The sequence below is a fragment of the Scyliorhinus torazame genome, chromosome 1 (genome assembly GCF_047496885.1).
Source record: "Scyliorhinus torazame isolate Kashiwa2021f chromosome 1, sScyTor2.1, whole genome shotgun sequence".
Classification (NCBI taxonomy): Eukaryota; Metazoa; Chordata; class Chondrichthyes; order Carcharhiniformes; family Scyliorhinidae; genus Scyliorhinus; species Scyliorhinus torazame.
Window position 1 is genome coordinate 148,097,390 of NC_092707.1, and position 20,082 is coordinate 148,117,471.

The 20,082-nt window shown below is 51.8% G+C and overlaps 1 protein-coding gene across 1 annotated transcript in view; it reads left to right on the top strand.

Moving 5' to 3' along the window:
* The first annotated feature begins 1,421 nt into the window (after positions 1-1,421).
* Positions 1,422-20,082, top strand: part of zdhhc18a (zDHHC palmitoyltransferase 18a) — a 56,049-nt gene continuing 37,388 nt past the window's right edge. Inside the window, exons 1-5 of the mRNA XM_072500995.1 lie at positions 1,422-2,450; positions 12,171-12,331; positions 12,821-12,970; positions 15,131-15,268; positions 15,861-15,909. Coding sequence (XP_072357096.1) covers positions 2,221-2,450; positions 12,171-12,331; positions 12,821-12,970; positions 15,131-15,268; positions 15,861-15,909 — 728 coding nt within the window. The 5' untranslated portion in view covers positions 1,422-2,220. The remainder of the gene's footprint in view (positions 2,451-12,170; positions 12,332-12,820; positions 12,971-15,130; positions 15,269-15,860; positions 15,910-20,082) is intronic.

Here is a 20,082-nt window from a genome sequence, read left to right on the forward strand (position 1 = left end):
TATACCCTTCCGTTTCAGTATCATATTTTCACAGTAACTTCATTGCAGTGTTAATGTAAGCCTACTTGTGACCCTAATAAAGATTATTATTATATCACTTGGAGGAGAATAGTGCATAGTAACAGGACTTCTTACAATATAGTTTCTCTGTACTTGTTTACAGCACAACTTCGGATTTGAGTTTCTATATACAGAATTCAACAATTTCAACATAGACGGTTCTGATATCTAGGGATGGTGGGTATACAGAAAGATACAGCTTTCTGCAGTTCCAAGTCAGACTACCGCTTGTGTACTCCCCTCCCCCATCCAGCTGCCTATCTGAGCTGCCAGGTGGCGGTGTTAATTGAATCATAGAATGGTTTTAATTCACGAGCCCTTCCCCTGCCTTCTCTGCACATTTTTGCTTCTCAGATAACACAATTTTCTTTTGAAAGCCACAATTGAACCCGCCTCTATCATAATCTCAAAACAGTGCATTTCACATCCTAACCACTCACTGCATACAAAAGTTTTTCTTCATTTTGCCATTGCCTTTTTTGCCAATGACATTAAATCAGTGCCCTCTGGTTCTTGATCTTAATAGCAGTAGAAACAGTTTCTTTATGTTTTCTCTGTTCAGACTGCTCATGCTTTTGAAAATCTCTATCAAATGTCTGGTCAACCTTGTATTGTTCAAGAAGTGTCACAACTTTTGTAATCTAAGTGAAGTTGCTCAGCCCTACTATTCCTGTAAATCTTTCCACACCCGTTCTAAATCAGCTGCCTGCCACCAGATGGTGATGTGGGCAGCACGGTAGCATAGTGGTTAGCACAGTTGCTTCACAGCTCCAGGGTCCCAGGTTGATTCCCGGCTCGGGTCACTGTCTGTGCGGAGTCTACACGTTCTCCCCGTGTCTGTGTGGGTTTCCTCCGGGTGCTCCGGTTTCCTCCCACAGTCCAAAGATGTGCGGGTTAGGTGGATTGGCCAAGCTAAATTGCCCTTAGTGTTCAAAAAGGTTAAGTGGGGGTTACTGGGATAGGATGGAGATGTGGGCTTGAGTAAGGTGTTCTTTCCAAGGGCTGGTGCAGACTCGATGGGCTGAATGGCCTCCTGCAGCACTGTAAATCCTGTATATCCGAAAGATGGTGATAAAAGAAAATTACTGCCGATGCTGGAATCAGAAACAAAAACAGAAAATACTGGACAATCTCAGCTTTGACAAAGAGCCATCCAGACTCGAAATGTTAGCTCCCTTCGATCTCCACAGACGCTGTCAGACCTGCTGAGATTGTCCAGTATTTTCTGTTTTTGTTTCCGACAGGTGGCGATGTCGCTGGAGGTTGATTCCTCTCCAAGTCGCCAGGCAGCAGTGTTGGAGACCAATCGTCGCCAGCTGGTGATGTTGCTGGAGGCCGGTTTCTGTCTCCAAGCCGCTAGGTGGCGGTGGTAGTGTAGGCCATTCACGCGGCCAGGTTTGGGCGCAGCTGGATGTCAGAGCCTGGTTGCGAACAGCCAGGTGGCGTGTTAGTGGAGGCCACTACCGGACTGGAAGATACCAGGTGGTGATGGCGCCTCGCTGGAGGCTGGTCCCTGAATCCAAGCCGCCAGATGGCGCTGTTAATCGGACGCCAAGCCGCCATGTGGTGCTGTTCGTGGAGACCGATCGCTAACAGTGCCGATTCCCTCTCTATGAGCCGCCAGGTGGCGCAATTTGCTAGCGGCTGGGTGCTGTCTCCGATCCGCCAGGTGGCCGTGCTGCTGGAGGCCGAGCCCTGGTTCCTATTCGACAGGTGGCGGTGTAGATGGAGGCTAATTCCTGACTCCTTTGTGTGCAGCCCAGCGGCGTTACTGGAGTCCGATCTCTCACTCCGATCCGCCAGGTGGCAGTGTGGATGGAGGCCGATACCCTGACTGCGTTCAGCCTGGTGGCGGTGTTGCTGGAGGTCGCTCTCTGACGGCGTACCGCCTGGTGGCGGTGTTGCTGTAGGTCGCTCTTCTGACGGCGTACCGCCTGGTGGCGATGTTGCTGGAGGTCGCTCTCTGACGGCGTACCGCCTAGTGGCGATGCTGGTGGAGGCCGCCCGGTTTTTCCGGTTCTTCAGGTTCCTCCTGTCCACGTTGGGTGTCGGCTCCTCAGTTGTTGGATGTTGAGGGACACGGTGAATGTGAGCGGCCGGTACCGGGTCTGAGAGCCGAGACCCGGAGCCGTGAGGGGCAAATCCCCGGCGGCTCTGGTAATGAGAGAGTGCGAGTACCGGCAGATCGCGCTGGCGCCCGGCAACGGCTCCGCCCCGGCCCCCCCGGCCCCGGCCTCAGGGAAGCAGCGGCGCCGGCGGAAGTGGCAGTCGTTTGCGGGAAAGAACCGGTTCTTTTGTGACGGACGGTTGATAAGCGGACGGCACAGCGGCGCCTTCTACCTGACCCTGGGCCTCATCCTGAGCACCAGCGGCCTCTTCTTCGGCTTCGAGTGAGTGTTTCTCCTGCTTCAGTTCCACCATTGCAGGAGGAGGGACTGGCTGAGAGTTAGTGGGGGTGGGGGGTGGGGGGTGGGGGGGGGGGGGTCAGTGACTGTCGGTGTTGGGGGGGGGGGGGGGGTCAGTGACTCTGTCGGTGTTGGGGGGGGGGGTCAGTGACTCTGTCGGTGTTGGGGTGGGGGGGGTGTCAGTGCGGTGTTGGGGTGGGGGAGGTCAGTGACTCTGTCGGTGTTGGGGGGGGGTCAGTGACTCTGTCGGTGTTGAGGTGGGGGGGGGGTGTCAGTGACTCTGTCGGTGTTGAGGTGGGGGGGTGTCAGTGCGGTGTTGGGGTGGGGGGGAGTGTCAGTGACTCTGTCGGTGTTGGGATGGGGGGGGGGTGTCAGTGACTCTGTCGGTGTTGGGGTGGGGGGGGGGTGTCAGTGACTCTGTCGGTGTTGGGGTGGGGGGGGGTGTCAGTGACTCTGTCGGTGTTGGGGTGGGGGGGGGTGTCAGTGCGGTGTTGGGGTGGGGGGGGTGTCAGTGACTCTGTCGGTGTTGGGATGGGGGGGGGGTGTCAGTGACTCTGTCGGTGTTGGGGTGGGGGGGGGGTGTCAGTGACTCTGTCGGTGTTGGGGTGGGGGGGGGTGTCAGTGTGGTGTTGGGGTGGGGGGGAGTGTCAGTGACTCTGTCGGTGTTGGGGTGGGGGGGGGGGTCAGTGACTGTCGGTGTTGGGGTGGGGGGGGTGTCAGTGACTCTGTCGGTGTTGGGGTGGGGGGGGTCAGTGACTCTGTCGGTGTTGGGGTGGGGGGGGGTGTCAGTGACTCTGTCGGTGTTGGGGTGGGGGGGGTGTCAGTGACTCTGTCGGTGTTGGGGTGGGGGGGGTGTCAGTGCGGTGTTGGGGTGGGGGGGGTGTCAGTGACTCTGTCGGTGTTGGGGTGGGGGGGGTCAGTGACTCTGTCGGTGTTGGGGTGGGGGGGTGTCAGTGACTCTGTTGGGGTGGGGGGGGGTGTCAGTGACTCTGTCAGTGTTGGGGTGGGGGGGGTCAGTGACTCTGTCGGTGTTGGGGTGGGGGGGTGGGGTCAGTGACTCTGTCGGTGTTGGGGTGGGGGGGGTCAGTGACTCTGTCGGTGTTGGGGTGGGGGGTGGGGGTCAGTGACTGTGTCGGGGTGGGGGGGGGTCAGTGACTCTGTCGGTGTTGGGGTGGGGGGTCAGTGACTCTGTCGGTGTTGGGGTGGGGGGGAGGGGGGTCAGTGACTCTGTCGGTGTTGGGGTGGGGGGGAGGGGGGTCAGTGACTCTGTCGGTGTTGGGGAGGGGGGTCAATGACTCTGTCGGTGTTGGGGTGGGGGGGAGGGGGTCTGTAACCTGGTCAGTGTGTGGTCTATGGTGAGCTGTACGTTTCTTGTGTTGGTGGATTTATGTCTATTATCTTGAGGGTGTTTGAGGTAAAGAATGTGAACATCTGGTGCCTTAGTTGTCCAGTAATAGGCCACACAAAGCATACTCACGATAAATGAAAGAGTAGAGGGCCAGTTATGTTTTTTTAAACTAAATTTTAGAGCACCCAATTATTTTTTTCCAACTAAGGGGCAATTTAGCGTGGCCAATCCACTTGTACATCTTTGGGTTGTGGGGGTGAGACCCATGCAGAAACGGGGAGAATATACAAACTCCACGCGGACAGTGACCCGGGGCCGGGATCGAACCCAGGTCCTCTGGGCCGTGAGGCAGCAGTGCGCCACCGTGCCGCCCTGAGAGGGCAGTTTTGTTCCCAGTTCTATCAATTGAAGCAATTGCAATGATGACAACCCAATACAGATAATTTCACAAAAGGAAATTTGAAATAAAATAAAAAGAGAAACTCTGGAAATACTCAGCAGGTCACGCAGCATCTGTGGAGAGAGCAACAATTAACATCCTTGCTCAATGATTGTAAATCAGAATTGAAAATAGAAATGTTTAGTCAGTGAAGGTGGCAAGTGGACAAAAGGGAAGATCTATGATAGGGATTAAGACAAGATAGATCATTTTTTTTTAAATTTGGAGCAGAGCCCAAGGGAGTGGGAATGGGATAAGTAAACAAAAAAATCTTGTGGAGATGCTAAGTTAATGGCAGAATGTAAGCTGACGTCTGAAATCAAAATCCTTCAAATGAAAGAGAAAGTGGGGGTTAGAGGTTACCATCTGAAATTGTTAAACTCAGTGCTGAGTTCAGAAGACTGTAAAGTGCTTAATCGAAAGAGGAGGTGCTGTTCCTCAAGCTTGCTTTGAGCTTCATTGGAAGAATGCAGGAGGCATAGTTTGAAAACAAAATGGGGAATTAAAATGACTGATGAGTGGAAGCTTGGGGTCACTCTTGCAAATTGAACTGAGGCATTTGACACTGTAGTTACCCAACCTACATTTGGTCTCCGCACTGCAGAACAGACTTGTGAGCAGTGAATGCAGTGCAATAAATTGAAAGAAGTACAAGTAAATTGCTGTTTCACATGGAATGAGCCTTAACGGTAAGGAGATGGAAAATAAAGGGACAGGTGTTGCATCTCCTGGACTTGTGGAAAGTTGCCGTATGAAGGGGAGAAGGCGTTGGGGTGGTTGAGGAGTGAATTAGAATATTGCAGATAAAATGGAATGTGGCAGGTGATGGCATCAAGGTGGAGATGGCAGAAATGGAGGAGGATGATCCATTGAATACAGAGGCTGGTGGGCTGGAGGTGAAGACGAAGGGAACCCTGGCTGTCATTTTAATTTTTCACCGTGATCTCACTGATCTCTCTGTCTTGGTCTCCTGCAGTGTTCCACTGATGTTCAGCATAAGCTCAAGGAACAACATGTGATGTTTTGATTAGGCACTTCACTGCCTTCCTGGCTTGACTTCGACTTCAACAATTTCAGACTGCAACCTCCACCCCCATTTTGTTTCCCTTTTCTTTGCAGGTTTTGGTTTTACTTTTGTTTTTTTGATGGGCAGTTGTTCACCAGTCTGCCACGCACCCCGCCTCTTCACACATCTTTTGTTTCTTTACTTGTGCCCTCACCACTCTCTTTGGCCTTTCAATGCCAACTCTTTCTCCCAGATATTTTTACCTGTTTACAGTTTTATATTATGCAATGTCTTCAGGTATGGGTGGGTGATTTCTGCCTGGCAGTCAGTGTACTGCTCTGTGTTTGTAAATGTTTGGGATGAGTTCACTGACTTGTGACTCATCAACATGAGGAAGTCTGCACATTAACGGGAATAGCTAGCTGCTTGTGGTTTACTGGAACGCTGTCAGTAATTGCATTACTTGAGATAGAAGTGAATGAGAATTGCTTCTTCCAGCTGAGATGCTGCACGTCATGCAGTATCCTGTGACTTGCAGTTCACCAGCACTGATGATGATTGAATTAATGTCGCAATGAGGCAAATATTGATTCGCAATGAGGAAAATATTGATCTGCAATATTGACCTGCTTTGGAGTTTTGTTGTTCATTTGCTCAATGGAGAGTTGCAGAATTTTAGATGAGAATTAGGAATTTCTTAAAACCTCCCAAAACGTCCTTAAAGATGTGCTGATGGGTAATTTGGACATTCTGAATTCTCCCTCTGTGTAACCGAACAGGCGCCGGAGTGTGGCGACTGGGGGCTTTTCACAGTCACTTCATTGCAGCGTTAATGTAAGCCTACTTGTGACAATAAAGATTATCATTATTCTTATTATTCTAAATGTTAGTTGGTGAACCTCAAGATACCAGGGCAGAGCACGATTCTGCCAGTGCCCAGCACAACACTGTCTGACTGAAGAGATTAGTGCGGATGTAACTCAGTTTGAATGCTTGCTGCCAGAGAAGGACATTGCTGAGCTTTCTGGAGGGTTGGAGAATTTTGTCAGAATTAGGATGTTCTTGAAACGTTAATTAGCTGATCACACACTGTCTGGCCGGCAGGTGGCGGCGTTGCCGTTGCCTATTCAGCTCGTGACAGCGGTGCCTGGCCTGTGGGTGATGGCATTGCCATTGCCGGTTCTGCTCGTGGCATTGCTGCTGGTGTCTGGCCTGCGGGTAGCGACGCTGTCAGTTCCCAGCCCCCTCGTGGCGGAGCTTCCGGAGCTCGGCCCGCAGGTGGCGGCGCTGTCGGTGCCAGGCCTGGTTCCCCTAGGTGAGTTGGCTCCAATCTGGCTTGGCAGTTTTAGTTGTCTCTCCTAAGCAATGTTTCATCATATTTGAGGTGAGGGACCGAGTATTTAACTGTGAAGGCTGAACATGTTCTCTCTCCGTGTTCGTGATTGAAAGAGAGACCAATAAACTTTATAAATGGATTACGGAAGTATCACAGAATACTACAGTGCAGAAGAGGCCCTTTGGCCCATCCAGTCTGTACTGACGCATGAAAGGACCTGACCTGCCCACCTAATTCCATTCGCCAGCACTTGGCCTATAGCCTTGAATGTTATGACTTGGCAATGTACTCATCCAGGTACTTTTTATAGGATGTGAGGCATCCCACCTCTCCCACTCTCCCAGGCAGTGCATTCCAGACTGTCACCACTCTCTGGGTAAAAAAGCTTTTCCTCAAATACCCCTAAACCTCCCACCCCTCACTTTGAACTTGTCCCCTCCCCGTAACTGACACTTCAACTAATGGGAACAGCTGCTCCCTATCCACCCTGTCCATGCCCCTCATAATCTTGTACACTTCAATCAGGTCACCCCTCAGTCTTCTCTGCTCCAGAGAAAACAACCCAAGCCTATCCAACCTCTCTTTATAACCTAAATGTTCCATCTTCTCTGCATCCCCTCCAGTCCAATTACATCCTTCCTATGATGTGGCGACCAGAATTGGACACAGTACACGAACTGTGGCCTCACCAAAGTTTTATACAACTGCAACATGCTCTTATAATCTGTGCCCCGATTGATAAAAGTGAGTGTCCCATATGCCTTTTTCACCACCCTATTAACCTGCCCTTCAGCCTTCAAAGATCTATGGACAAACACACCAAGGTCCCTCTGTTCTTCGGAACTTCCCAGTGTCAGACCTTTTATTGAATACTTCCTTGTTAAATTAAGGGCTGCATGGTAACACAGTGGTTAGCACTGTTGCTTCACAGCTCCTGGGTCCTAGGTTCGATTCCCGGCTTGGGTCACTGTCTGTGCAGAGCCTGCACGTTCTCGTGTCTGCGTGGGTTTCCTCCGAGTGCTCTGGTTTTCTCCCACATTCCAAAGATGCACCGGTTAGGTGGATTAGCCACGCTACATTCCCCTTAGTGTCCAAAAATGTTAGCTGGGGTTACGGGGATAGGAATAGGGTGGAGATGTGGGCTTAAGTAGGGTACTCTTTCCAAGGTTCGGTGCTGACCAGATGGGCCAAATGTCCTCCTTCTGCACTGTACATTCTATGATTTTATACACCTTACAAAGTCCATCACTTCACACTTTTGAGGGTTAAATCCCATCTGCCACTTATCCACCCATTTGACCATCGCGCTAATATCTTCCTGTAACCCAAGATGCTCAGCCTCACTGTTAACCAACTAGCCAATCTTTGTGTCATCGGCAAACTTGCTGATTCTACCCCCCACATAGTCTCTATGTCATTTATATAAATGACAGGGCAGCACGGTGGTGCAGTGGTTAGCACTGATGCCTTACGGTGCCGAGGTCCCAGGTTCGATCCCGGTTCTGGGTCACAGTCTGTGCGGAGTTTGCACATTCTCCCTGTGTTTGCGTGGGCTTCACCCCCACAACCCAAAGATGTGCAAGGTAGGTGCATTGGCCATGCTAAATTGCCCCTGAATTGGAAAAATGAATTGGGTAGTCTTAAGTTTATAAAAACAAAATTTATATAAATGACAAACAATCGGGGATTGTTTGTCATTTATATAAACAAGCACGGATCCCTGTGGTACGCCACTGGTCACTGGCTTCCAGACACTAAAGCAGCAGTCTGACATTGCCCTCTGTCTCCTACCGCTAAGCTAATTTTGAATCCACCTTATCAAATCACCCTGTATCCCATGTACATTTGCCTTCTTAATAATTCTCCCATGTGGGACCTTGTCAAAGGCTTTGCTGAAATCCATGTAAACTACATCAACTGCACTACCCTCATCTCTGCACTTGGTTACATGCTTAAAAAAGGCAATCAAATTTGTTAGGCATGACCCCCCCCCCTTGACAAAACCATGCTGACCATTCCTGATCAAAACTTGCCTCTCCAAGTGGTGATAGATTCTCTCTTTCAGAATCTTCTCCAGTAGCTTCCCAACCACTGACGTGAGACTCGCTGATCTGTAGTTCCCTGGCTTGTCTCGACAACCTTTCTTAAATGGTGGGATCAGATTAGCTGTTCTCCAGTCCTCTGGCACCTCTCCTATGGCCAGAGAGGAATTAAAAATTTGGGTCAGAACCCTGGCAATCTCCTCCCACAGCATCCTGGGACACAATTCATCCAGACCTGGAGATTTGTCCACTTTTAAGCCCGCCAATACTTCCGATACCTTATCACTCCCTATGACAATTTGCTGAAGAACCTCACAATCTCTCTCCCTGCATTCCATAACTGTCTCCTAATTTTCTTGGGTAAAGACAGATGTGAAATATTCATTCAACACCCGACCAATGTCCTCTGGCTCCACCCACAAATTTCCCCCTTGGTCCTTAATGGGCCCCACCCTTTCCCTGGTTATCCTCTTCCCATTGATATACTTATAGAATATCTCGGGATTTTCCCTACTTCTACCAGCCGAAGCTTTCTAATATCCCCTCTTTGCTCTCCTAATTAATTTCTTAAGCTCCATCATGTACTTTCTGTGCTCTACTAATGCCTCTGCAGACTTTCTCCCCTTATACTTGTTAAAAGCCTCTCATTTCCTTCTCATTGCATCCCGAATGTCTCTGGTCATCCATGGCTCTCTGGGTTTGTCACACCTTTCTATTACGTTAGAGAGAACATATTAGGCCTGTACCCTCCCCATTTCATCTTTGACTGCCCCCCACTGCTCTTCTGTCGGTTTCCCGACAAATAATTCTTTCCAGTCTACATTGACCAGATCCTGCCTTATTTTGTTAAAATCTATTCTTCCCCCAATCCAAAACCTTGTTTTGCAACTTGTCTATTTCTTTGTCCTTAACAAATTTAAATTGAACCATGTTGTGGTCGCTATCACTAAAATGCTTCCCACCAACACATCAACCACCTGTCCGGCTTCATTCCCCAGCATTAGGTCAAGCATTGCACCATCCCTTGTTGGATACTCTAAATATTGAGCTAAGAAGTTCTCATGTATACATTTTAAGCACTCTACTCCACCTAAGCCCTTAACATGATGGCTATCCAAAATTAATTTTGGGAAAGTTGAAATCTCTTCATATAATTACCCTAATTATTTTTACAACCCTCCGTGAGTTATAGCACATACTTGCTCCTCAATTTCCTGCTGGCTATCAGGGGGCCTATAATAAATGCCTAGCAACATAGCTGTCCCTTTTTTATTCCTAAGCTCTACCCACAAAGCTTCATTTGATGCCCCCTCCATGATATCATCTCTCCTTACCACAGTAACTGCATCCTTATCTAATAATGCAATGCCTCCTTCTCTTCTGCCTCCTCCTCTTCTACCCTCTCCTCTTGTCTTGCCTGAAGATTCTGTATCCCGGGATATTGAGCTACCACTCAACCATGTCTCTGTGATAGCTATTATATCATAATTACACGTATCAATCATCGCCCATAACTCCTCCGCTTTACCTTTAATACCCCTGGCATTAAAGTAGAGGCCATCCAACATCGTCTTACTCCCTTGAAACTTACTACTGCTGTATTCCCTCTGACCTGATTGCTTTTCTATGCTATACTGTGTCCCTATTCTGCTATCAGCCTGCATCCCCTCCCCCTGCCAAACTAGTTTAAACTCTTCCCGTCAACAAGGATGTTAGTCCCATTCTGGTTTAGATGTAGACCATCCCGCTTGTACAGGTCCCACCTTCCCCCAAAACGGTCCCAATGGTCCAAGAATCTAAAACCCTCCCTCCTGCACCAACTCTTAAGCCACGCATTCATCTGTGCTCTTCTCCTATTCCTGTACGTGGCACTGGGAGTAATCCAGACATTGCAACCCGCGGGTCCTGCTCTTTAGTCTATTGTCTAGCTCCCTGAATTCTTGATGCAAGACCTCATCCCTTTTTCTATCTATGTCATTTGTATCAACATGCACCATGACCTTGCCTTATCACCCTCCCCCTTCAGGATGCCCTGCAGCCGTTCAGTGACATCCTGGACCCTGGCACCAGGGAGACAACACACCATCCTGGAGTCTTTTTCACACCACAGAAGCGCCTATCTGCCACTGACTATGGAGTCCCCTATGACTGTTGCTCTTCTGCGCTGTGACCCTCCCTCCTGAACAACGCCAGCCGTGGTGCCACTGCTCTGTCCGCTGCTATTGTTATCCCCCGACAGTATCCAAATTTGTATACTTGTGGGACAGCCACGGGGGATTCCTGCGCTGACTGCCTGCCCTTTCTAGCGGTCGCCCATCTGTCTGCCTGCACCTTGCATGTGACCATGTCTCTATAACTCCTGTCTATGACGCTTTCCGCCATTTGCATGCTCTTAAGTGCATCCGAATGCTGCTCCAACGGAACCACGTGGTCTGAGGAACTGCCATTAGGTCCACTTCCAGCAGATGTCATCATCTGGAATGCTGGAAGCATCACGGACCTCCCACATCCCACAGTTAGAGCACTGCACCCCACTGACTGACATTTCTAGCATTAATTAATTACGTAGGAATGAGATCCCAAAACATGCCAGGTTTATGAGATTAGCATACTGCTTGGGTGGAGGAACCATATTTCTGATCATGTGGACCAAACATATGTCCATGTTGTAATTTGTGTAATTCCCCCACACTACAGTTCCCACACAATGCGGCAGATACAACTCTTCTCAGAAGCCAAATGGAATCTCCGGCCTGCTTCTCCATCTGTGAGCAGCTAACAGAACAGAATGCAGACAGAGCCACTGTTCCTCTGGTTACTGACACACAAAGAAGCTGTGTGGAGGGGCCATTGATTTGTGATTACCCCTTTTCTGTTCTCCAAGTTGGGTCCCCTCGGAAAACAGGGTGATAAAATAAAACTCTGCTGGTAATGAGCTGTGACGTGTCATTGCAGTGCATTTTCTCAGCCAGGGTGGGAAGCTCCACTATGGTGCTTGCAGTGGACTATGAGGAGATTCTGTGTAGAATTACCTAAACTTCTAGCCACACCTCCCCTTCAAAGTCTGTACTGTTTTGTCCAATTCGATGTTTAGAAAATAGAAGCAGAAGGAGGCCATTCAGCCCCTCATTGTGGTCAGTTGAATTCTGTTCCCTTCAGAATTCCAAGAGTCAGACTTCTGAGGGCTCCACTGCTGCATCGTATCTGTCATGTGGCCCACTGATTCTGTGAACTGCAGTCATTTCTAGCTGTAGAATGTACATTTGGAAAAGAAAATCAGAACTGCAGATCTTGACACTTAAAAAGTGACTCCTTTAAAGTGGGGTCAGTCTAGGACCATGCGGAGAGTGAAGCTTTGTCCATATTAGTCTCATGAAATGCTCCTGGGGCATATATAGCACGAGTTAAATACAGAGTAGCGCCAGAATAAGTACCTTCTGATAACTTCTTCCTGCTTATTTGGTTGTGTGGTTTTGTCAAATATGTTAGCCAGTGTCTGAGGAGATGCAAACCATCTGCATTTTGTTTTGACAGCTGTCCTTACCTGACGGAGAATCTGACTCTGGCCATTCCAATTATTGCGGGGCTGCTGTTTGTGTTTGTGGTGAGCACCTTGCTGCACACAAGTTTCACTGACCCTGGGATTCTGCCACGAGCCACACCGGATGAAGCAGCCGACCTGGAGAGGCAGATAGGTAGCTGACAGTCCTCTAACTTGTGTAACTGATTACCTGCTGCATGATGGGCTGCCACGTGACTGTGGTGAGAGGCTGCTGAGGTAACTCGTGCAACCTGCTCTCTGACAGGCTACTTGGGGGACTAGAATGAAAAGGGGTGGAAATTAGGTCACTTGTATCAATACCTGGTAAAATATTTTTCGAGGACTCCATTCTGTTCTGGGCACTTCATAGCTGGGAGAATTTATTAGCCTTGGAGGGACTATAGTGCAAAGTCATCAGAATGGCAAGAGGGCTGAAAGGGGTAAATCATGAGCGCAGGTTGCACAGATAAGACTTGTATTCCCTTGAATATGTTTAAGGGGCAATGTAATTAAGGTGTTGATGATTCAACAAGTTAATAGGATAGATGGATCCAAACTGGCTCCTGCGGTTTAAACCGCACTCGGGTTTTAGTAGGACGAGTCCCTCAGTCCTGTTATGCTGTAACAAATCTTTCTTTTCCAGATAACACTGGGGGATCAGGTTACCGCCCCCCACCTCGCACAAAGGAAGTGGCGATCAACGGGCAGACAGTGAAACTCAAATACTGCTTCAGCTGCAAAATGTTCCGGCCTCCACGGACATCACACTGCAGCCTGTGTGACAACTGTGTGGGTGCGTGTAGTATGAGGGAATGCCTGGGTGGGGAGGTGGGGAGCTAGGCGAGGGCCGGCCTGGGTGGGGAGTTGGGTGAGGACCAGCCTGGGTGAGGGCTGACCTGGGTGAGGGCTGACCTGGGTGAGGACAGGCCTGGGAGTGGAGCTGGGTGAGGACAGGCCTGGGAGTGGAGCTGGGTGAGGACAGGCCTGGGAGTGGAGCTGGGTGAGGACAGGCCTGGATGTGGAGCTGGGTGAGGGCAGGCCTGGGTGTGGAGCTGGCTGAGGGCCGTCCTGGCTGAGGGCCGGCCAGGGTGAGGACCAGCCTGGGTGAGGGCCGAACTGGGTGTGGAGCTGGGTGAGGGCCGTCCTGAGTGAGGGCTGGCCAGGGTGAGGGCCAGCCTGGGTGTGGAGCTGGGTGAGGGCCGTCCTGGGTGAGGGCCGTCCTGGGTGAGGGCCGTCCTGGGTGAGGGCCGTCCTGGGTGAGGGCCGTCCTGGGTGAGGGCCGTCCTGGGTGAGGGCCGTCCTGGGTGAGGGCCGTCCTGGGTGAGGGCCGTCCTGGGTGAGGGCCGTCCTGGGTGAGGGCCGTCCTGGGTGAGGGCCGTCCTGGGTGAGGGCCGTCCTGGGTGAGGGCCGTCCTGGGTGAGGGCCGTCCTGGGTGAGGGCCGTCCTGGGTGAGGGCCGTCCTGGGTGAGGGCCGTCCTGGGTGAGGGCCGTCCTGGGTGAGGGCCGTCCTGGGTGAGGGCCGTCCTGGGTGAGGGCCGTCCTGGGTGAGGGCCGTCCTGGGTGAGGGCCGTCCTGGGTGAGGGCCGTCCTGGGTGAGGGCCGTCCTGGGTGAGGGCCGTCCTGGGTGAGGGCCGTCCTGGGTGAGGGCCGTCCTGGGTGAGGGCCGTCCTGGGTGAGGGCCGTCCTGGGTGAGGGCCGTCCTGGGTGAGGGCCGTCCTGGGTGAGGGCCGTCCTGGGTGAGGGCCGTCCTGGGTGAGGGCCGTCCTGGGTGAGGACCAGCCTGGGTGTGGAGCTGGGTGAGGACAGGCCTGGGTGTGAAGCTGGATGAGAGCAGGCCTGGGTGAGGACAGGCCTGGGAGTGGAGCTGAGTGAGGACAGGCCTGGGTTTGGAGCTGGCTGAGGGCCATCCTGGCTGAGGGCCGGCCAGGGTGAGGACCAGCCTGGGTGTGGAGCTGGGTGAGGGCCGGCCTGGGTGTGGAGCTGGGTGAGGGCCGGCCTGGGTGTGGAGCTGGGTGAGGGCCGGCCTGGGTGTGGAGCTGGGTGAGGGCCGGCCTGGGTGTGGAGCTGGGTGAGGGCCGGCCTGGGTGTGGAGCTGGGTGAGGGCCGTCCTGGGTGAGAGCCGGCCAGGGTGAGGACCAGCCTGGGTGTGGAGCTGGGTGAGGGCCGGCCTGGGTGTGGAGCTGGGTGAGGGCCGTCCTGGGTGAGGGCCGGCCAGGGTGAGGACCAGCCTGGGTGTGGAGCTGGGTGAGGGCCGGCCTGTGTGTGGAGCTGGCTGAGGGCCGAACTGGGTGTGGAGCTGGGTGAGGGCGGCCTGGGTGTGGAGCTGGGTGAGGGCCGGCCAGGGTGAGGGCCGGCCTGGGTGTGGAGCTGGGTGAGGGCCAAACTGGGTATAGAACATAGGACTGGAACAAAGAATGTTGCACATATAGAAAAAAGGCAGGGATAGTTAGGTTCCCATAGAAACACATTTTACTTGTAGGAAGTGGGCGAAGTGGAGGGAGAAGTTGGTATGGGCCGGTTCAGCAAAGCTGAGGAGGATGATGGTAGAGGGGGTCGGTTGGGTTGCCATTCAGCAAAAATGTAAGATCTTCAGGCCAGAGTAATGGGTGGTGGAGATGTAGAGGAATTGGGCATCCATGGTGAAAAGGGGATACTGTGGGAATCTTAAACTGGTCAGTGGTGTCGGAAGAGTCGGGGATGTAGGTGAGATCTTCCATCACTTGTTTTTCTCAACCGTGCTCCTATCCCTGGGTTTTGAGAGCAAAAATCAGGATACATGGTTCACACACATGAAGAATAGGATGTGGCTTGAAGGATTGGAAAGTCACTGTGAAAGCACATGTGAAAACAGGAGTCTGACTGTGGCCCTGAGCCCCGGCATTGAATTCCCCTGTCTGATGAGAGGTTGACAGTTATTGATGTACTACTGTGAATGTTTGTCCCTCTTTTGCAGAGCGATTTGATCACCACTGCCCTTGGGTTGGAAACTGTGTCGGAAAAAGGAACTACAGATTTTTCTACATGTTTCTGCTCTCACTTTCCTTTCTAACTGCTTTCATTTTTGCCTGTGTGATAACTCACCTTACACTACGTAAGTCCCCCAAAGTTTATCTTGGATCTTTTTTGCTACTTCTAAAGTAATTGATAAAAGTGATGATGCAAATTAAAGCAGGAGACAGTCCCAGAGGGAACCGGGTAGGGTCGGAGCTGATATGTGAATAAACTGACCATGGAGACTAGGTGGGGAGGCCATTGTCGGGATCAGATTGCTTTCTGAAATGACGTGGAGTGCCCATGCTGAGAATGGCCCTTATCCCAATAGAAATGAGTTGATGAGCATTCTGATTAAACAGGTGACAGACATTGTTTGTGCACAGTGTCGATGGTGAGTTCCATCGTTATGTGGCTCTGGATTACTGTTGACTGGGGAGCGGGGATGGAGGAAAGAGGAAGTGGCATGACCCAAGTAAATCTTTATACTTGAGGTCTATCTAGGGAAGTGTTTGATGTTACCTGGCTGGAGTTTGCATACATGTAAAAAACAGGCAAAAGGAAGTTACTTTTCAATTATGTTAAATACAGTTTGCATCAACTGATTTTCTCACCGTTACTCGCCCGTAGTTGTATTTTGTCAGGGTGGGTAGTCCACACTACACTAACCTTTCTCATTATTTCACCCCCAGGATCTCAGAACATTGGGTTATTAAATGCACTCCAGGAGACTCCAGCAAGATATCCTTTCCTTTGCTGCTGCATGGTGTCACCAGCATTGCTGTCAATTTAGAAGGGAATCATGATTCGGGAAAGGAAGGCTGCCAGCTTAACTTTGAAAGAAAATTCAGATATTCTTTTTTCTCCTCCCCTCACTGCACTTATTCTCACTGTGGAGCGCACTTCTGCCGACACTCACTGGGGTGCACTTCCTTGAGCATAGACTCTCACTGGGCTACAATTCCCTGGGCACGGATTCATTGGGCTACAATTTCTTGGGCACGGACCCTCATTGGGCTACAATTCCCTGGGCACGGACACTCATTGGGCTACAAATCCCTGGGCACAGACTCTCACTGGGCTACAATTCCCTGGGCACGGACACTCATTGGGCTACAATTCCCTGGGCACGGACACTCATTCGGCTACAATTCCCTGGGCACAGACTCTCATTGGGCTACAATTCCCTGGGCACGGATTCTCACTGGGCTACAATTCCCTGGGCACGGACCCTCATTGGGCTACAATTCCCTAGGCGCAGACTCTCACTGGGCTACAATTCTCTGGGCACAGACTCACTGGGCTACAATTCCCTGGGCACAGACTCTCACTGGGCTACAATTCCCTGGGCACAGACTCTCACTGGGCTACAATTCCCTGGGCACAGACTCTCACTGGGCTACAATTCCCTGGGCACAGACTCTCACTGGGCTACAATTCCCTGGGCACAGACTCTCGCTGGGCTACAATTCCCTGGGCACGGATTCATTGGGCTACAATTTCCTGGGCACGGACCCTCATTGGGCTACAATTCCCTGGGCACAGACTCTCACTGGGCTACAATTCCCTGGGCATGGACTCTCACTGGGCTACAATTCCCTCGACACGGACACTCATTGAGCTACAATTTCCTGGGCACGGACACTCATTGGGCTACAATTCCCTGAACACGGACTCTCTAGGCTACAATTCTCCGGGCACGGACTCATTGGTCTACAATTCCCTGGGCATGGACTCATTGAGCGACAATTCCATTGACACTGACTCATTGAGCTACAATTCCCTGGACTCTGACTCATTGGGCTACAATTTCCTGGGCACGGACACTCATTGGGCTACAATTCCCCGGGCACGGACACTCATTGTGCTACAATTCCCCGGGCACGGACTCTCTAGGCTACAATTCTCCGGGCACGGACTCATTGGGCTACAATTCTCCGGGCACGGACTCATTGAGCTACAATTCCCTGGACTCGGACTCATTGGGCTACAATTCCCTGGGCACGGACACTCATTGGGCTACAATTCCCTGGGCACAGACTCTGGGCTACAATTCCCTGGGCACGGATTCATTGGGCTACAATTTCCTGGGCACGGACTCTCACTGGGCTAAAATTTCCTGGGCACAGACTCTCATTGGGCTACAGTTCCCCGGGCACGGACACTCATTGGGCTACAATTCCCTGGGCACAGACTCTCACTGGGCTACAATTCCCTGGACACGGACTCTGTAGGCTACAATTCCCTGGGCACGGACTCATTGGGCTACAATTCCCTGGGCACGGACTCATTGAGCTACAATTTCCTGGGCACGGACTTTCACTGGGCTACAATTTCCTGGGCACAGACTCTCATTGGGCTACAGTTGCCTGGGCACGGACACTCATTGGGCTACAATTCCCTGGGCATGGACTCTCACTGGGCTACAATTCCCTGGACACGGACACTCATTGAGCTACAATTCCCTGGGCATGGACACATTGGGCTACAATTCCCTGGGCACGGACTCATTGAGCTACAATTTCCTGGGCACGGACACTCATTGGGCTGCAATTCCCTGGACACGGACTCTCTAGGCTACAATTCTCCGGGCACGGACTCATTGGTCTACAATTCCCTGGGCACGGACTCATTGAGCGACAATTCCATTGACACTGACTCATTGAGCTACAATTCCCTGGACTCTGACTCATTGGGCTACAATTTCCTGGGTACGGACACTCATTGGGCTACAATTCCCCGGGCACGGACACTCATTGGGCTATAATTCCCCAGGCACGGACTCTCTAGGCTACAATTCTCCGGGCACGGACTCATTGGGCTACAATTCCCTGGGCACGGACTCATTGAGCGACAATTCCATTGACACTGACTCATTGAGCTACAATTCCCTGGACTCGGACTCATTGGGCTACAATTCCCTGGGCACGGACACTCATTGGGCTACAATTCCCTGGGCACAGACTCTCTGGGCTACAATTCCCTGGGCCCGGATTCATTGGGCTACAATATCCTGGGCACGGACTCTCACTGGGCTACAATTTCCTGGGCACAGACTCTCATTGGGCTACAGTTCCCCGGGCACGGACACTCATTGGGCTACAATTCCCTGGGCACAGACTCTCACTGGGCTACAATTCCCTGGACACGGACTCTGTAGGCTACAATTCCCCGGGCACTGACTCATTGGGCTATAATTCCCTGGGCACGGACTCATTGACCTACAATTCCCTGGACACGGACTCTCTAGGCTACAATTCTCCGGGCACGGACTCATTGGGCTACAATTCCCTGGGCATGGACTCATTGAGCGACAATTCCATTGACACTGACTCATTGAGCTGCAATTCCCTGGACTCGGACTCATTGGGCTACAATTCCCCAGGCACGGACTCTCTAGGCTACAATTCCCTGGTCACGGACACTCATTGAGCTACAATTCCTTGGACACGGACACTCATTGAGCTACAATTCCCTGGGCACGGACTCATTGGGCTACAATTCCCTGGACACGGACACGCATTGCGCTACAATTCCCTGGACACGGACACTCATTGGGCTACAATTCCCTGGACACGGACTCATTGAGCTACAATTCCCTGGACACGGACACTCATTGAGCTACAATTCCCTGGGCACGGACTCATTGGGGTACAATTCCCTGGACGTGGACTCACTGGGCTACAATGCTCTGTGCACAGACTCACTGGGCTACAATTCTCTGGGCACAGACACTCACTGGGCTACAGTTCCCCGGGCACGGACACTCATTGGGCTACAATTCCCTGGGCACAGACTCTCACTGGGCTACAATTCCCTGGACACGGACTCTGTAGGCTACAATTCCCTGGGCACGGACTCATTGGGCTACAATTCCCTGGGCACGGACTCATTGAGCTACAATTTCCTGGGCACGGACTTTCACTGGGCTACAATTTCCTGGGCACAGACTCTCATTGGGCTACAGTTGCCTGGGCACGGACACTCATTGGGCTACAATTCCCTGGGCATGGACTCTCACTGGGCTACAATTCCCTGGACACGGACACTCATTGAGCTACAATTCCCTGGGCATGGACACATTGGGCTACAATTCCCTGGGCACGGACTCATTGAGCTACAATTTCCTGGGCACGGACACTCATTGGGCTGCAATTCCCTGGACACGGACTCTCTAGGCTACAATTCTCCGGGCACGGACTCATTGGTCTACAATTCCCTGGGCACGGACTCATTGAGCGACAATTCCATTGACACTGACTCATTGAGCTACAATTCCCTGGACTCTGACTCATTGGGCTACAATTTCCTGGGCACGGACACTCATTGGGCTACAATTCCCCGGGCACGGACACTCATTGGGCTATAATTCCCCAGGCACGGACTCTCTAGGCTACAATTCTCCGGGCACGGACTCATTGGGCTACAATTCCCTGGGCACGGACTCATTGAGCGACAATTCCATTGACACTGACTCATTGAGCTACAATTCCCTGGACTCGGACTCATTGGGCTACAATTCCCTGGGCACGGACACTCATTGGGCTACAATTCCCTGGGCACAGACTCTCTGGGCTACAATTCCCTGGGCCCGGATTCATTGGGCTACAATATCCTGGGCACGGACTCTCACTGGGCTACAATTTCCTGGGCACAGACTCTCATTGGGCTACAGTTCCCCGGGCACGGACACTCATTGGGCTACAATTCCCTGGGCACAGACTCTCACTGGGCTACAATTCCCTGGACAGGACTCTGTAGGCTACAATTCCCCGGGCACGGACTCATTGGGCTACAATTCCCTGGGCACGGACTCATTGACCTACAATTCCCTGGACACGGACTCTCTAGGCTACAATTCTCCGGGCACGGACTCATTGGGCTACAATTCCCTGGGCATGGACTCATTGAGCG